The sequence below is a fragment of the Lutjanus erythropterus genome, chromosome 4 (assembly GCF_056507025.1).
Source record: "Lutjanus erythropterus isolate fLutEry1 chromosome 4, fLutEry1.hap2, whole genome shotgun sequence".
NCBI lineage: Eukaryota > Metazoa > Chordata > Actinopteri > Lutjaniformes > Lutjanidae > Lutjanus > Lutjanus erythropterus.
In genome coordinates, this window is record NC_139320.1 from 32,557,243 (window position 1) to 32,576,115 (window position 18,873).

Genomic DNA, 18,873 nt, shown 5'->3' on the forward strand with positions numbered 1-18,873 from the left:
CATATTTTTTAAATTCTATCTAAAAGGTCATAAGTACACAAAGAGTGAATGAATAATGAAAGATATGTGTCTTCTGCAGGCACATAACAACTGCACTGTTTTGGAGAAGCAGGTGTCGTGTCACATTCTGGGTTCAGCAAATGTTAATAACTTTTTCTCTAGAAAAAAGTCACATATAGACGAATCCGACGACCGCTTTGTGTGTTCTGCCATCTTGTGGCGCCGCCATTGCTGTCTGCTGGTTGTGTCCAGAAGGGAACCCCAAATCTGAGAGACTCTTGTGAGTCGGTCAAAACGTTCATCGATCTTGCGGGTCTGAGGTTCCCTTCTAGACACCGAGTCTGCTGTTTGTTGAGAGTATGGATAATTGGATTAACAATAGAGGCCTTCAGTAACTGATGAAGGAACCAACATGGAATAAACAGGAATGGTCCTTTAACTGTTTTAATTGATTCAGTCCAACCCTGAGATGTAAAATGCTGTTTGTTTCTGGTTGTGAATCTGTGGTTGTGTGAGTGTGAAATGATGAGCTGTAAGTGCAGAGCTGCTGTCTGTCTCACTCTCTGCTGTCTCCAGTTTACAGTCCATTTCCTGCAGCATTAAGACGCATTAAGACTGAGACTCAGGAGACGAGTCCATCAGTGTTAATGCTGCAGCAGGAGGAGAGGAAACCCTCTCTGCTGTCAGGGTTATTGACCGGGCCGTAAACCAGAGCTCAGCCAATCACAGAGCAGAGGAGAGGAGGAGGAGGAGGGAGAGACAGACAGACAGGGAGACAGACAGGCAGGAGGAGAGACGGGTGCTCACTTTGTGTCAAACTCGATCAGGTTTGTGTCGATCTGAGCTTCATCTGGAGCTGCAGAGAGAGACAGAGAGACAGAGAGAAGGTTAGACACTGAAAACATCACTGAGATGTTCACAGACTGTGTTAGAGAGAAATCATCCTTTACAAATCATCAGTTTTAGATTTTTATTTCTACGACAATCAACCTGCAGAGACACAGTCACATGACCTGCAAAACATGAGGCAACGGTCCCACACGACGCAGGTGAATGACCGTCACCTATGAGGCTAAATTTGTATCTTGCTGTTGTGAATGTGGGCAGGATGTCATAGTAGTATTGATATAAATGAAGATGGTCGCTGAAGCTAAAATATCATGGATACAAGCACTGCCATCCTCATACTGCAGCCAGCCAGCAGGGGGCCTTCCAGATGTTCTGGACTCACATTTAGGGAGCTGTCATATCATCCATCTTTTCTATATGTCAGAGGTTTGTAGTCAGTTGGAGTGGTTACACACAGCAATATCTAAATTATCCTCCATCTTGGCACACTAAGAAAACTGGAGCCAATGACAGTCGAGGGGCCTCCACCACACACACACACACACACACACACACACACACACTTGTCTTTAGTATTGGCTGAGGTGGCGACTTCACCTGTCAAACTTCATCAACAATGTTGTGGGAAGCCAGAATACAGAAGCTCAGACAAATATACAACAGTATATTAAAGGGATAGTTTCCCCCAGAAGTGAAAATTCAGTCATTATCTGCTCACCTTCATGCTGATTGAAGGTCAGGTTTTGTTTTTTAGTCCACAAAACACTGCTGGAGTTTCACAGGAAAACAGGACTGCAGAATCTCCCAAACAATGGAAGTGAATGGTGACCAGTTTTCAAATGGAAGGAATACACACACACACACACACACACACACACACACACACACACACACAGTTCAGACAGTGTGCATGTGAACGTGGCTCCAAGCTAAAGATCTACTTAGTCAGCTTGGCATGTCAGGGCTTTAGGAGACTTGGATTACAGCAGACAAGCAGCATGGAGGCATTTTATGTTTTTATTCTGTTGTTTTTTTATGTTTGAAAACTGGTCACCATTCACTTCCATTGTTTGGGAGATTCTGTAACAGTATATGAGTATATAATGACTGAATTTTAATTTTTGTGTGAACTATCCCTTTAATATCTGGAATACTTGTATAGTGAATATTAAAGTACTAATTATACAAGATTAAATATACAACACCTCAGACACGTCAGACATGTTTTCAAGTACAAATAAAGTGCTCACATTTGAGGAGAGACGGATGTCTCAAATTATTTTATAAAACAAATCTGCATCTAAAACAGTTTTGAAATCATTTTATTATAAATATTATATCCATTCAGTCGTATCAGGGCATGAGCACAATAATTCAGAAAACCCTCATTAAAAATATTCATTTGCATAAATTTTGTTACTGTGTTCCTTGAGACTGAAGTGATTCAATGTAATGCAAATTTGTTTGTGCCTTGTTTAATCCATATAACTGTTAACAGCCCATAGCTGGTTATTACTGTCATACAACAGCTGTAGGTGAAGTGAAAGTGGTGTGAGTAGAATTTAAAATGATTCAGTCCAGCAGGTACATTCAGGAGGTCTGAAGTGATTTTGACGGATGGAGATTTGTCTTGTTTTCTGTTTTCTGTTGCTCTTTAATAAAGCAAAATGATTTCTCATCCAGTAACTCAAATAATTGATGTAGTAATGGATAAATTAGTGAAATAATCGACAGCTGGAGCCTTGACTGAAAAGTGAAAGTTTTGTGTGTGTGTGTGTGTGTGTGTGTGTGTGTATTTGAGTGAGATAATGATCAGATGATGTGAGTCAGTGACGGCCTGCAGTGATTGGTCGAGCAGCAGCAGACTGACCGTCTCTGAAGATGGATTCTTCTAACGGCTTCGGGTGCATTAACGTGAACGGCAGCTCGACGGAGACGTCGCTGAAAAACAAAGCAGTCGATCAGAGAAACACCCACAATCCACTGCAGCTTCATTAAACACGTTTATCTCTGTGAGTGTGCTCAGTGAGACATTCAGGTGACCTTTGTAAATCTCAGTGTGTGCTCTGTATCAGTGTGCTCATCGATGATCTCACAGACGTGACATAACGTGAAAGGTTACCTTGCCGCCAGATCTCCCAGGAGCCTGAAATCGACAAACAGTCAACACGTTCAGAGTCACAGCAGAACAACAGAACACGGTGTTTCTACTCATTTCTATTGATGAGATCATTAAGTGTCATCATGGTGTTACACACAGAGCTGCTCTGTTCATCCCGTCATCGCTGTCCATCTTTTACTCACACAAGAGACGAAGGATATTTATAATCATCCAAATGTCAGCGGATGATTCATGGTAAACCAGCTCAAACAGCCAAAACAAACATCATCTCTGATTTTTAACATTTGTACTAAACTGGGACGGAAACAGAAACTTTTCTTTACTTGTTTTTTGAATATTGACTCTGTAAACAGAAACTGTGTGCTGACCTGATAAAAGCTGAACAGCAGGAGGGATGAACAGAAGCCGAAACTGAGCTTTAAAGTCAAACTGAAATTCTTTTTCTGGAGAAGAAATTACAGAACAGTGTCCAAACAAACACTCAAGATAAAACTGCAGCTGCTGAACTGAACTTTGGTTTCAGCTGGACTTTAAAGTTTCTCTCAGCTGATGACACGTTACAGAGGTTACAGAGGGGACTGACCCGCCTCGAGACACGACCAGCTTCACTTTGACTTTGTAGGACACGATGATGCCGAGGATCTCCTTATTGGCTCCTTCTCTCAACCTGATCAGGACAGAAACAACCAATCAGCAGCCAGCAGCTTTTCTAATGTCCACGACAGGCGACTCTTCACATGTCAATGTATGTGTCATCGTATCTACTCAGTGTGTTTTCTCTGATTTTTAAAATAAGTTTTTTGGACTTTCACAAAAGCATGTGTTGGAGGACCCTTTAGACTTTTGGTCCATCTGAAGATTTTTTTCCAACAACAAAGTCATGCTAAGTCATCCAAAATAAATGGAGACTTTGTGTCCATGCACAGAGATCTACTAGATTAAACTTCAGTGACTGTTTCATGAACTGCTGTGGGACACAGTTGTTTGGACTCACAGCGTGCTGGAGGCCAGGTTTGTGTCCTCATGCTTCAGTTTTCCGTCCAGAGCGAGGCCTCGTTTCTCTCGGTTGTTCGCCAGAAACGGAGTGAGGGTGAAAACTTTGCAGAAAGTTGAACTGGGAGCGACGACGTCACTGGGGACAGAAAAAAAACTGTCAGGTGAAACCAACTCAACAATTCAAACTGGGGCACAATATTTTCATTCTGCCATTCTCTTTATGGATTGCTCCACAATGTGAAAGAAGTTCTTAAAGTGCTCAGAAAAAAGTGGACATTTGAGCATCTGGGTAGGAAAGTTAAAAGCTCCAGAGGAGCAGCTGATTGGACGTCACAGTAAGAACGCAGTGAGATGAGACTCACTCTGACTCCTCGGTGGCCACGGGACATTTGTACTGAGCCGTGTTGAACAGGCAGATATCTGCATACTGTCGCACTGCAGAGACACAAAGGAGACATCAGTACCACACCTGACACTCAGGTGAACACAGCAGACGCCGATCCTTCCTGTTAACATCTGTGGAGAGCAGATGTGTCCAAACACCACGCAGAAAGAACATCAGGTGACAAACTCAGGACTTTCACCTCCAGGAGATGTAAAATACGTAACTTACCCTTTTTATTTTAATCCAAACCATGAACCTTTCCTCAACCTATCCAAACTGTGACCACCTCATAATATTTATCTTTGTCACCATGACAATGAAAGTCACATGGCTCTGCTTCCTGCGTAACTCCTGCACAGAAAGCTGAACTCTGTGGAGTTATTAGTCCTCAGATTGAAGAGACCCGTCTGACCACAGAGAGGGAGGACAGGTGTTCTGACCTACCTGAGATCTTCATCTTCTTCACCGTCTTGTTGGTGTTGTTGGTGACGTGAACGTTGACGCTGATTGGCTCCCCGTGGTAATAAATCTGACAGACACACAGAGGTCAGAACTTTAACTTCATGAAAAGTGAGTGAATACATTTACTCAAGTACTTTATCCAGCTGTAATTAAATAAAAATTTGAGGTATTTATACTTTACTTATTTTCTTTTTATGTCACTTTCTACTTACTCTGCTACATCTCCGAGGGAAATATTGACACACAAAATAAGATGATCCTGCTGAAGCTCTGAAGCTGCTAAAATGATTCCACATTGGGTAAAGAGCTGATTTCACCGTCTGACAGAAAATTGCACTCCCTAAAATTCATATACAAATGATAGAGAACATGGACAGTGAACTCTGTCTGTCTTCATATTTGACATGCCTGGTGAAACACCTGGTTTTTATGTCATCCTGACAGAAAAGCTCCTGTTCTGCTCCGACTGTCCACAGATGTAAGTGATGTGATCTGACTGCTGTTAACACAGGATGGTTTATTGACCAACTGAAGCATCACTCTGTTGATTTTTTTGAACATCAAAATGACACAATATTCACTAACTTTTTAAAACCTGAAATTCTTCAGAGTGATATTTCACTCACTATCTTTGACAGACACCAGCTTATTGTCCATGTTTACAGACAACACTTTTAATTTGTAGTTTATTTAAAATGTGAAACACCTGGTTCCAGCTTGTACTGATGAGATATTTGACATTTGAAGAGCTTGTTGTCACAGTTCTGATCTGTGGATCAAACCATGTTTTTATCACTTCGCTGACTTTGACTTGTCACCTGCCTCAGCACGTCCTTCCTCTTTGTCTTGTTCTTCTCCCTGTGAAGCACTTTGTATCTTGTGTTTGTGCTACAGAAACAGTTTGTCTGCTTTGTGTGTGAACGGTGAGTCGGTGTGGGTCAGTGTGTGTTTCTGTCACCTCTTTGTCCAGCGAGGCCTCCAGGTGCAGAGGTTTGTCTGACATCAGGAACTGTCTGGTGGTCTCTGCTGTCGGCTGAGGACCGGGTTTCTCCGGAGCGTACTGAACCTTCCGGATCACCAGACGCACAGAGTTTCTGCAACAACAACAACACAACGCTGATGATACTGAAGCTCAGACTGGATTCTGTCTTCAGCGTTCGTCTCTCTCTGTGCAGGAAGCTGCTCTCATTTATAATTCATCTCTTTGTTCTGTCGACTCACTTTTACCTTTTGTGGATCTTTTCTTCCACATTTTCTGCACAGAAAGCTTTCACCTCGAAGTCGACCCCGCAGGCCTGAAAACACAAACAGAAAGAAAGATCAGTTCTCATCTGTGATTCATGTCGATTTGTTTTTTTCGCATCAGAAGGAAAGTTAAAGTAAAACCTGGTGGTCTTTACCTTCCCAGTGTCCTCTGGGCCCGGCTGCAGGGTGACGGAGCACGGCAGGTTCAGAGGAATCTGAAAACACAACAAGGACAAGAAGTATGTAAAGAAAAGAAAAAAACAATAAATGCCGATATGTCCTCAAGAAAAGTTTCATGATCACAAGTCTTTTTCTCAGTAGATACAGTCACACTGAGTCTCCTCTTATAAGCATGAACTTTATTGATCCTCAGGAGGGAAATTCACAAACTACACTGCTGTATATAAAGTCATTAAGTCATTAAAAGCTGATCAATCTTTATAAATGGTAACATTAAAGTGATGGACACATTAATGCATCAATAAATAAGTATAATCAAATAATATAATTTATGTTATTCTGAAGACAGGAACTAAATTTAGACCCTGGTTCTTTCTGGGTTCTGAGTTCCTGAACAGAAATGTTCTTGTGTTCCTGTTGAAAAGGGTTCTTTGTCTCCAGGCTGAGAGGAACAAACTCCATATGATAAACCAGGAAGTACAGATGATTATTATCAATCATGTCTAGAAGGTAACCCCAGATCAGGGGTCTGCAGCCTGCAGCTCCGAGGCCACATGCAGGTCTTTAGCTCCACGACACAGACTCTGCGACTTTGGCCGAAACAAAACAAACAAAAAAAAAATATATGGAAATGAATGACAATGATTTCTTTAACATTTCAATTTTCCATCAATCATTGTTGTAGGTCTGTAAAAAGGTTGAGACAACTTAAAACCTCAAGGCAACATACTGCAGTCTTCACCTGCTGGCACCGGTTTTATTTGCCACTGGTCTGGTGTTGTCACACAGAACTGGCAACCCTGGTCTGATCCCAACAAGCTCCACCTGTTAAAATTTACCATTACTGACCTTCTACCTGAGATCTGAAACTGAGCATTTCATTTAAGGAACTAATGCCTGACAGGGTAAATTCAGGGCAACAAGAGCCTCAGAAGGTTAATCATGTTGGATAGATCTTCATGAATGATTTATCATTTGTTTTACCATTAGAAATGATAAAACAAACTCTGGTTACTAAACACATCTGGCAGACTCAGTACCTCAAACGTGAATGGGTGGGCATGTTCTCCCAGTTTTTTAATCAGGCGTTCCTGAAGACGAGTCAGACTCTTCTTCTCTTCGGGCAGCGGAGGAAACGCCTGGACATTCGCCACAAACAGATCTTTCCGAAACGTCAACCCGAGGACGTCCAAATCCTCGCGACCATAACGGAACGCACAGGTCAGAGTCACAAACACTGATGGGAACGAAAAATACACAAAATCACTTCCTGATACATTAACAATAAATTCTGGAAATATTTTGATGGAGTTAAGCTAGCAGCTAGAGCCAGTCTTTGTGCTAAGCTACGCTAAACACATCCTGGACCTGTCTCTGTACTGGACACACAGAAATGAAACTGATCTCTGAAGACAGATGACAAATGTACCTTTAAATCTATATAAGTTTGAATAGAAAGAACGGAGGCTCCAGTACGTTTCCCTGAGGAACTCCACAACTTATTGAAGATGGAGAACAAGAGGATGTTTTCAAGAGGACTAAATGTTGGACTGCTCCTTTAACCAAACAACACTATAACTAGCAAATACAAGATAAATCTGAGACATCCTGAGATGTTTAAAAGGACGCAAAAAACAGAAAAAACTACTAGATATTTAACGATTTGTTCTCTTCACAGACTGGAGGTTCAGATTTCTCACCTTTCCTCTCCTTCAGGTACTCCGGGTCGATCAGGACGACGCCATCTGCAGGAAAAAGTTACAAAGTCAATAAACAGCAGACTTATCTTTAAAGTAGAAACAACTCTTCAGTTCATAAAGTATGTTCTGACTGTTAATAATGAATATTAGTAAAACGTGGTCTCACCGACAGGCTCCACCAGGTCCACGTGGTCCACAAAGTCTCTCTTCCCCAGATAGACGGTGAGCTGAAGGACGAACACAGCTGTCAGAGTACTTTTTTTTTTTGAGGTTTCACTTTTCACGCTGTTTTTTTTTTCCTTTTCCTCTTTTTTGTAGAGTGATCACATGATTTTTTGGGGGGTGTTATTCGTCCATGCATCTTTTTATGTGACATTGAACACTCTTTAGTGTGTTTCTGAGTTTTGGATGTGGTAATGTGAAACGCTTGTCAGGTTTAGCCAATAAAACTATTCACTCAGGTTTCTGACAAGATCATGTTTGGAATAAAATATGTTTGTTATGCAAGTTTAGTTATAATGAGACAAAACTGACTTTTGATTTCATACAGGACATGAACCTCCCTCCTCCATGTGCACACTTTGTCATCACCTGACTTTTTTTTTTTTTTTTGACATTTCTCAAAAAGACAAAATGACACATGAAAAGCTAAAAATGTGTTCTGATAACACAAGCAATGACTTAAGACACTGTTTTTGGTGAGACCAGGCTGCTACATAAACTGTTCCACTGTGTGGACATGCAGAGTTAAAATGAGGATGAAGATGAAGAAGACGAGGACTCACCTTTCCATTGGGACTGGCTTTCTTAAACACTCTGAAAATAAACAGAAAGAGAAGAAGAGGTCAGTGAATCTGCTTCTGTGTTGAAATATTTCAACATGTGTTTCCTGTATTTCAGTCTCAGACAGTGGAGCAAAGTTTTATCCTTTTGCTTCATTGTTAAGATTCAATGTTTATTCCTACATTTATTACAGCTTAATTTATTCTTATATAATTGTAACACACATGCACTTTTCTCATAAAGTTTTTGGAAATCCAAAAGAATTTTTTAAAGAATGATTAACTTGATTAAAACATGATTCATCTGCTCCACTCTTCAGAAAATACAAACTGCTATCAGTTTTTAATGTGAACATAAACCAGATGTGTGTTAATGTATAAATATGAACACCTAACACATCGAGCACTTCCCAGAAGTTTTCCTCAGACATCGACTCGTATTATACAAGACACTCCAAGGACTTTCATCTTCCATATTGTCGGACTTCCCTGAATCAATAAAGGTTGAAATACAGAGGAGCATCACCATCACTAAAATCACCATTATCACTGTTCAAAAAACAGCTGAAAAAGTTGGTAATTAAACTAAATTAAAACTAATGTTGTGAAGATCCTTGTTTCTGATTGGCTGATAGGTGTTTGAGGTACAGCTAATTGAGCTGCAGCGGCAAATTTTACAATGTCCAATTTTTTTTTCTTTTTAATGTCTTTTTAATACTTTTTAAGGATGTCTTCACTTCTCAAAATGTCTGCTCACAAATGTCCACCTTTTTAGAACATGTTTGTAAAATGGCCTCATTCTAGAAAATGTCCTAACTTCACACAGTAAGTTTCAAAAATGTCCCTTTCTGAAGTTGTCGTGATTCTCCAGACGTCTTTACAAACAGACAAACAGAGAGAACCAGCTGGACCAGCTTGAACAGGTTCCGGTCAGATTTTTTGGAACCTTGGTGCGTTCTCATGAACCAGCACGTGTATCTGTGACACGTGACCTGCAGAACAGGACACGCCCACTTCAGTTCTCACCTCAGCTCAAAGACAACCTGCTCTTTTGTGGAACAAACTTTTCAGGTTCCAAACAAATGTATTTATTAGATGCACAAACTGGAACAGAACCAGTTTCATGTTTGTGGGAAAGACCTGGAGAATCCTGCTGTCAGTCATTACATCATCCTCCTCATCCTCACCATCCTCATCATCATTAGCAGCAGCAGCAGCAGTTTCCTGTCTCTGAGCGTCTGTCTGACATTAGTACCCTCTTCATCCTCCTCCTCCTCCTCTCTGTGTTAATGTTGTCATAAATTAGCTGCTGCGGCTCCATTAGCTTTCAGCTTCCTCCTGAATGGACCTTCATCACTCAGCAACATCAGGACGCCGTTCTAAGCGGAAGCCGCCAGGACTCCTGGGAGCTCGCTCAGCACGCGAGTACCTGCTCGCCATCATCTCAGCAATTATGTCCAATTAGGTTTGAACACGGAGGAGCTCGGCGATCTCGACTCACAAATCAAACGTCAAATATCAACTGAGTCTGTGACCATTAAATCGATTAAAGCAGCCAATCAGTCAATCAGTTTATCAATCAAAACATCAAAGACAGATCGATCTCTCTGGAGACGATGGAAGACGTCATCTTTGACACATTTTTATTGATTCCTGACGAAACGCAGACAAAACAATGAATCAGTTAATTGAGAAAATAATCAAATGAGTAAATTCATTAGAAACATCATCTGAGAGAAACATTTAGTTCTACAGACATGACCAAGATTTATTTTTTCTTTTTGTACTTTGATTTCTATTTCTTGTACACCTGTATGCCTCTAGAAAATGTTTAAAGGTGTATTTTTCCATCTGTTCTGGTCGTGTTACATCGTCTCCTTCGTTTTACCTGCTGAATCATATTTCAGATGATCTCTTTGAGAAAGATTCCAGATCTCTGTTAATAATTCTTTTATTTTTGGCTAAACAGTGTGTATTGCTCCAAAGGTCCCTACAGTTCACATGTGGATGTGACAGATATCGGCTCTTCTCCCTCTGGAGAAACTGACTTCAGTCATTATCTGCTCACCCTCATGCTGATTGAAGGACGGGTTTAGTTTTTTTAGTCCACAAAACTCTGCTGGAGTTTCACAGGATAACAGTGTTGCAGAATCTTCCAATCAATAGAAGTGAATGATGACCAGTTTTCAAATGTAAAAAACAACACAATAAAAACATAAAATGCCTCCATGCTGCTCGTCTGGTGTAATCTAAGTCTCCTAAAACACCAAAATGACAAGTTGACTAAAAATGTTTTTATCCTGAATCTTCACTGTAGATCTTTAGCTTGGAGCCACGTTCACGTGCACACTGTCTGAACTGTGTGTGTGTGTGTGGTGTGACAGTGTGCAAACGGTTGACTCTACAACACTATTTTCATGTGAAACTCCAAAACAAACTTCAATCAGCATGAGGGTGACATAGATAATGACTGAATTTTCATTTTTGGGTGAACTATCCCTTTAGGTTGTCAGTTAGTACTAAGTAATTTATTTATTTAGTGATTATATTTAAATAAAGATAAACAAAGATCCAGATTTGTGGTGCTGAATTAGATGAAAAAACAGTGAAGTCTGAAAGTGGAATTAAATGAATTCTTATATATTTGATGCAGTAACCAATTCTACAATAATAAAAACAGCTCATTACAGTTAATTTTGTCTTTAAAACACGTTAAAATTTCAACATCAGAAATGTCAGAAATAAGATGTTAAAGCACAGAAGTGTGTGTAGTAAAGAGAAGAAAGTAAAGAAGAAAGTAAAGAAACTAAAAATAGTTTTGAGACCATACTCTTTTCATTTTTTTTTTAAAGTGTATTACTTCTTTCCATTTCTGAAAGCTACAGGAAAGGATTATGACCACATGTGAAAAATTAATTTATGTTTAAAGTCTGAATGTACAAGTGAAATAAATGTTTCCCATGTGGCCATCATCCTTTTCCGTAGAAAGCAGACCCGCCCTCATCAGTTCGTGAGCAGACAGTGAGAGCTTCACTGTCAGAGCACTTAGATTCATTATCAGATCGACTGGCTCCGGTCCAACAATACGAGGAGGAAGAGAAAGACGAGAAAAACACTGTAAACATGATTAAAGATTCATCCAGCTCAACGCTGAGAGGGAAGAAGAAGAAAAGGAGGCAGCTGAGAGGAAGCGATCAGAGCCGGAGAACTCGCAGATAATCACATGATTCACGTCAGTCAGAGGAGACATCCTGTCACTTCAGCTTTCAACACAAAAACACACACAGCTGCTAAAAACTGTCCACTTCTGAGGACTTCATGTGATTCTGCTCTCCAGGAATCAAACACACTAAATCAGACTCCAGTCACATGACTTGGACTCGAAAACACTAGATATCTTCCCCGAAGCCCAAAGATGAAAAAGTCTGTTAGAAGAAGTTGACACTGAATTCAGCAGATCCAGAGAACCATGAAGAACAAACATTACCTTACTGAGCTCCAGCTGAAAAAAATGAGACCAAAGATGATTTTGTTCACGTACGAAAACTACGAGGTCGTCGACAAAAAATGACCTGTCTGAAGTTACAGACGGAGACGTAACAATTTCCAGCTTCATTCAACCTCTGAGTTACACAAAGAACAGTGAGTCGAGGCTCTGCTGGTAAAACGCATCACATGTGATGAAGAGACATTATGACTTGGGTCAAAGACTTGAGATGTACTTGTGACTTACAAACCACTGACGTGCTCCCACCTGTGTCTGTATGAAGTCTTCCAGTGTTGATGTCCAAGTTCACAGTTAAAAAAAAAGTTTAGCTCACAAAAATTAAAATGTTCACGTTCATTTCTTCGATTAAAAAAAAAAAAACTTTAAACAACCTCCTCCTGCAAAGACTCTGGAGTCTGTATACACACATTTTACTACATGGTGCACAATATTCATGTTTTTGTCTGAAAACAAATCCTTGTTCATTAAAAAAAAACATAGCAAAGCTGCTCTCTCTGATGCCCCTACAGTAGATAAAACATGATAAAGGGCCTGTACGCGTATTTCCAGGAGAGAAAACATGACACAGCCAACGTGCCACTTTAATAGTTGGCCTCTATACGTCTCTAAATGATTAAATTAATAATTTTCTGTCTTTTTATGAGGTGTAGCAGTTTTCCCAACTGGTAAAAATCCAGCAGCTTGGTTATTGCCTCTATGCTTTAAACTACGACCCTGTGATAACCCTGAAGAATCGTCTCTGGACATGACCCTGGTGTCAACTGAGTGAAAACTGATGGGTTTAATTAGTTTCACAGATTATGACAGACACAGGGTGAGCACTTCATGATCGCTGCCAGCTCGAAGTATCAGAACGTTTCTGCTCATTGGGCCAAGATTTTGATGAAAGCCAGCTGGGGAACTTATGAGTAGGACTGGACCTTTGTGCAAAGCTCAGTTTATTTTCATGCATGGGGAGGCAGATTTCCCGGAGGAAGAAGAAAAAGATAAGGAGGAGGAAGAAGACATTTAATGCATTTCACATATGTACTAATTCTAAAAGCTTAGATAAAACTAAAAAGATTTTGGAGGTTTATCTGAATATTCGCCTGTAAAATGTTCTAATCTAAAGTTTGGAAGCTTCTCCATCATCTCTTCAGTCAGTAAATGAAGTGTTTGTGAAGTGCTGTTTGTTGTTGTGGAGCTGCAGAGCTTCTCTGATCGTCTGATCGATCGGATACTCCGACAGAGAGGGAACACTAACTGACTGATCAATATCTGACTGTTGTGTCAGCTCGCCGCCTGAAGACTCCCCCGATACTAAGACTACAGCACAGAGAATCCCACTGACACCCGAACGCCACGAGCGCAGAGAATCCCACTGACAGAGAATCCCACTGACACCCAAACACAACGAGCGCAGAGAATCCCACTGACACCCAAACGCCACGAGCACAGAGAATCCCACTGACATCCGAACGCCACAAGAGCAGAGAATCCCACTGACACCAAAAACTGATACCAGTATGAAACCTACAACAGTTACAGACAATTCATCAATCACAGATCCTGTCCAATATGTGACCACGTCCGTCCTCAGAACCTTTACATGAACAAAAAACCTTCAGACTAAGAAAAACTCCCAAAAAATCTTTAAAATGATGCTAACATGCTGGGTAACAGAAAGTCTGAGACTGTGACCTATTCGTGTTAAAAAACAGGCAACAAGGAAAGATAGGAGAGGTGAAGCAAAGAAAACTCAAGTTTCCCAGCTGTTGGTTCTGTACGATGCATCAACTGTCCTAAACAGTGCTCTGCAAAGGAGGGTGCAGCACATAGGTTCAAGGTTATCAACATATCTGAGGGAGAATCACCTGTCTTATATGGTTATTTAAAAACATTAAAATAAGTAAATGACTTATCCTTTTTAATTTCTCTGTTCACTGTCCCTTCTGGCCAGTAGCACCTGTGAAGAAGTGGACTTGGTCCATATTGTGTTGAGATGGGGTCCTAAACTCTGTGTTTGATTATTCTTTAATCTTTCTTCTGAATATTGTTATAAGAAGGTTCATGTTTATAGAAATGTGTCAACATTCAGATGATTCAGTAAATTGTTCCAGAATCCACATTTTCAGAAAGTGTCTTATTTTGACAGCACTAACCCTTTACTTTCAAATAATCAACCTGTTACTGTTACGATCTTATCGTATTTCCAACGTTGCAATTAAGCACCTCTGCCTGCAGCTGGCGACTGTGAGAGGGACAGAGGACTGTCTGAGGGGGACAGAGGACTGTCTGAGGGGGACAGAGGACTGTCTGAGGGGGACAGAGGACTGTCTGGAGACTGTGAGGGGGACAGAGGACTGTCTGAGGAGGACAGAGGACTGTCTGAGGGGGACAGAGGACTGTCTGGAGACTGTGAGGGGGACAGAGGACTGTCTGAGGGGGACAGAGGATTGTCTGAGGGGGACAGAGGACTGTCTGGAGACTGTGAGGGGGACAGAGGACTGTCTGCAGACTCTGGGGGGACAGAGGACTGTCTGGAGACTCTGAGGGAGATGGAGGACTGTCTGCAGACTCTGGGGGACAAAGGACTGTCTAGAGACTCTAGGGGGACAAAGGAAAGACAGCTGACAGCAGAACTCTTCTACTTCAACAGTTAGTGGGTCAAACTGAAAAATCTCTGAGGGTTTGTGGGTCAAACAGAATAAATTGTTGGTTACAAACAGTATAATGTGAACAGATGTGGTCCAGAGGTGGGAGCAGGGTGACGACTTGAGACTTGCTTGACAAACTTTGATGATCCTGTTCAAACCAGGACGTCTGGTCACCGTAGATTCAAGGATCATGTTACTGATGACAGCAGTCAGAAAAGATCAGCGGTACGCAACAAGCACCACAACATCCAACTTCATCCGTCACTGCAAGACCCAACGTAACTTACTGTCTGAGCTAACGTTAAGTTTGAGCTCTTAGACTTGTTTTCAAGAAGCCATCTGAAGCTAGAATGCTCATCAGAGGTTTGTAATTGTCACAAACTCTCAAATATCAGTCAGATTTATAAGGTGTCAGCAGGATATCAGTTCATCTTAATGTTGAAAATAAAATCCAACTGTTCATGATCACTGTCGCTGAACTGATTTAAATGTAGAAACTGGAGGGATCATCAACATTTAACTTGGCTTGATTTGACCTGATTAATTTATATTCTGACATCACAGGGATGCATTCGTATCACAATAAAGACACCGGACAGTTTTATTTATGACATCGGTTCAGATCAAACAGTTTCTCAGAGATACGTTCTTTACTTTTATTCATCATATCACACTTCAGTCTGATTTACAGGAAGACCTTTGTGGACCTCAGAAAAATTTAAAAGGGCCGAATCAAGCCTGCAGGCCAGACAGATGAACAGAGATGTCATAAGGTTTTTATTATCCATAAATTAACAAGTTTTTATAAGTGCTCACATGCATGCACATGAATGACACACACACACCATTACTGGATGTGTGATCTCAGTGCAGGACATTTCTGTCCAGATATAATCAGCATGTTGTCACAGCAGCCCAGCTTGTGATTTCTCCTCTGCAGATGACAAAGTTCAGTGTCTCAGTTCTTTATTCATAACTAACATGTCTGACTGCAGAGAATGATGCATCTGTATAGTTGGAGGACAGATGACTGACTTGTAATTACTGTAACATCAGCGCGTGGTTAACGCCCGCCCCTGAGAGCCAAAGGACGAAATGTGAAGATTGTGATTTGAAGCGGAGACGTCTCATAACGCTGTCAGCTGCATTTTCTGTTCAGCTACAGAGTCGGCCTGTTAGTGGAAGGTGTAGCTCAACTGCTTTTATTTTCACACACTGATGCTCCCTCAACAACTACTGTTTTACAGCAGCCTTACGGTAACTCGGAGAGGACCTACTACTGCAGAACAACAGGTATTAAAGGGATAGTTCACACAGAAATGTAGATTCAGTCATTATCAACTCACTCTCATGCCAATTGAGGGTCAGTTTATTTTGTTAGTCTGCAAAACACTGTGGGAGTTTCACAGGAAAACAATGTTGAAGAATCTCCCAAACACTGGAAGTGAATGGTGACCAAACGTCAAGGACGTCAGCGTCGATTTTGACCAGATAAAATATGTTGGAGGTGAAGCAAGCAAGCAAAACTTCGCCAAGATAGAAAGACAGAACCAGGGAGAATGTTTTGAACGTCATGTGACTGAGCCTGTTCACTGACACACAGAGCAGGTTAGAGAAAAAGATCCACGATCACAATAAAGTACTCCATTATTTATGTTCCGGGGCTGGAGTATCCTCACTTTGATTTTCTTCTTGTGCAGGCTCACACTTCACAGTAGAGCTGCACAATCAAGTGCAATTGTAATAAAATTAAAATATGGCCAAGTGCAAAATCCAAATCTGAGATCCAGAACTTTCAGAACTTTGAAAAAGGAAAAATGCGACAAACAGCATCATATTTTTTTGGTGAACATGATAACTGTGATGCAAAACTGATCATATCTACTAATCGTATCACAATTTCAGTCAAATTAACTACAGTCTGACTTTTTTACCAAATTATGCACCCTTTATTCTGTGCAACAGTTCTGGTCATATAATCTAATAATAAATGTGTTTATGATGCTTTTGTTGACACAGTGGCAGCTGGAACTAATCATCCATCAGTCTCAACTGTTGTAACGTCACGTTTTATTCTTTGTGTTAAACGTTTACAGTCAGTTCATATTTCTGCTCACGTGTTCCACTGCTGCTGCTGCTGCTGCTTCACTGGCCTCCTGTCAGAATCTCACTCCAATTACTGCTCAGGTCTGACTCATCATAAATCACTGATCACACACACACACACACACACACACACACACACACACACACACACACACCATCAGTCTGTCACACAGCACCTTTTAACAACAACACAACTCAAAGTGACACATTAAAAGGCTGAGAGACTTACGAGCTGTAAAACAAACACAGTAAAAAAAGACATAAAGTATAATCACCTGATATTAAACAAATATAAGTTTATACTCTATATCAGACAGCTTTCAGGTTGTAAAACATCACAAAAACTAGAAGAGCAGAGTGCAGACCTCCACTGAGGCCTGGTTTCCAGTCTGTGTTCCAAAAGTATGAAAGATCCTGCACCACATCTTAAAATACAACACAGCTGTTCAAACCAAGACCAGTGTAACACCATTATTTTTTGCAGTAACTAGTAATCTAACGCATTATTTTTTAAATTCAGTAACTCGGTTAATGTTACTACATGATGCGTTACTCCGTTATTTTACGTTATTTTCTCGGCTAGAGACTGAGCTGCAGCCAGAGCCGTGTAGTCCTGAATCTTCCTCTGTGTGTGTGTGTGTGTGTGTGTGTGTGTGTGTGTGTGTGTGTGTGTGTCAGCGGGGATACGGGAGAAGACACGCTGTGTGGGCGTGTCTGTTTACAAGACTGGTATCATCATGGCGTTGGCGGTGGAGCCCAAGTCAAGTTTCTTTACTTGGAGATATTCTCATTACTTGAGATTTGTGGAGCACAAACACAAGAATGTTTTAGTTAAATGTAAGCTGTGTCTTGGATCAAACATTTTATCTACTGCCCAAAATAGCAATTCAAACCTGTTGAAACACCTACAGAAACAACATGCTGCGACGAAGCTAGTAGCTAAGAGTACAGACACAGACTCTGATGCCACTTCACCTCCACCACCTCAGCAACAGCGGCTGGATTTGAACCGAGGGACTGACTGCTCCTGCTAACCAGGAAAAAGATGATAAAGCCACTGCAAGATATGTTGTAGAAGACATGCTGCCAATTTCTATTGTGGAGTCGCCTGTTTTCAGGAAGCTAGTTAGCATGATACCGGGCGTCACACGGCAAATGGGACGAAACACTTTTTCTAAGTACCTGGAGCGCGAATATGCAAAAATGTAAACCGAGCTAAAGAAAACTTAACTTAAAACTTAATGGGAGACCTTTTTTTTTCATAGTAACTAAAAAGTTACTTTTCACAGTACTGCGCTACCTTTTCGTGTAAGTAATCAGTAAAGTAACTGAGTTACTTTTGAAATAAAGTAACTAGTAACGGTAACTAGTTACTGGTTTTCAGTAACTAGCGCAACACTGACCAAGACAACCTGCCTGGAAGTCATTAACATATTAATGCATCATAAGAAACAGTTAGTGATTATGAACATGTTATACACACCCACAGTCTCCTTTGACTAAGCTAATAAAAAGCTGTTATATCAACTGGAAAAAAGAGTCATTTGGTCATGGTTTGTTTCTTCAGACCTGCTGCATGTTTGAGGTTTGTATGTCATTTAATTTAACTACAACACAATAATTTCTGTTCATGTTGCCATAGTTGGTTACAATTACTCTGCCTCACAATGTGAACGGATGTGAAAAATAATTCATGTATCTGCCCTGTGATTCAGATCAGCTATAAAACTGAATGTCCTGTGTCTCGACCCGTTCCACACCCTTCAACCAAGTTTCAAGTAAATCCATCTGACAGACAAACAAACAGAAAACTGATCAGAGGTCATAAGGATTCAAACAAAACTGAGTTTAAAGGTAGAAAAGAAAATGTCTCATTCCTTTTGGTTTTGCTAAAAGACACTT

General features: G+C 40.7%; 1 protein-coding gene across 2 annotated transcripts in view; it reads right to left on the reverse strand.

Moving 5' to 3' along the window:
* Positions 1 to 18,873, reverse strand: part of arrb1 (arrestin, beta 1) — a 28,218-nt gene that overhangs the window by 2,898 nt on the left and 6,447 nt on the right. Inside the window, exons 2-14 of one of the 2 annotated variants that reach the window (XM_084717674.1) lie at positions 8,725 to 8,755; positions 8,106 to 8,166; positions 7,940 to 7,984; positions 7,280 to 7,476; positions 6,215 to 6,274; positions 6,042 to 6,109; positions 5,773 to 5,908; positions 4,797 to 4,881; positions 4,330 to 4,402; positions 3,966 to 4,103; positions 3,528 to 3,638; positions 2,720 to 2,790; positions 808 to 856 (exon numbers count right to left, since the gene is read on the reverse strand). In XM_084717674.1, coding sequence (XP_084573800.1) covers positions 808 to 856; positions 2,720 to 2,790; positions 3,528 to 3,638; positions 3,966 to 4,103; positions 4,330 to 4,402; positions 4,797 to 4,881; positions 5,773 to 5,908; positions 6,042 to 6,109; positions 6,215 to 6,274; positions 7,280 to 7,476; positions 7,940 to 7,984; positions 8,106 to 8,166; positions 8,725 to 8,755 — 1,125 coding nt within the window. Of the gene's footprint in view, positions 1 to 807; positions 857 to 2,719; positions 2,996 to 3,527; positions 3,639 to 3,965; positions 4,104 to 4,329; positions 4,403 to 4,796; positions 4,882 to 5,772; positions 5,909 to 6,041; positions 6,110 to 6,214; positions 6,275 to 7,279; positions 7,477 to 7,939; positions 7,985 to 8,105; positions 8,167 to 8,724; positions 8,756 to 18,873 lie in introns of those variants that run through there. The other variant, XM_084717673.1, reaches the window with a different exon arrangement.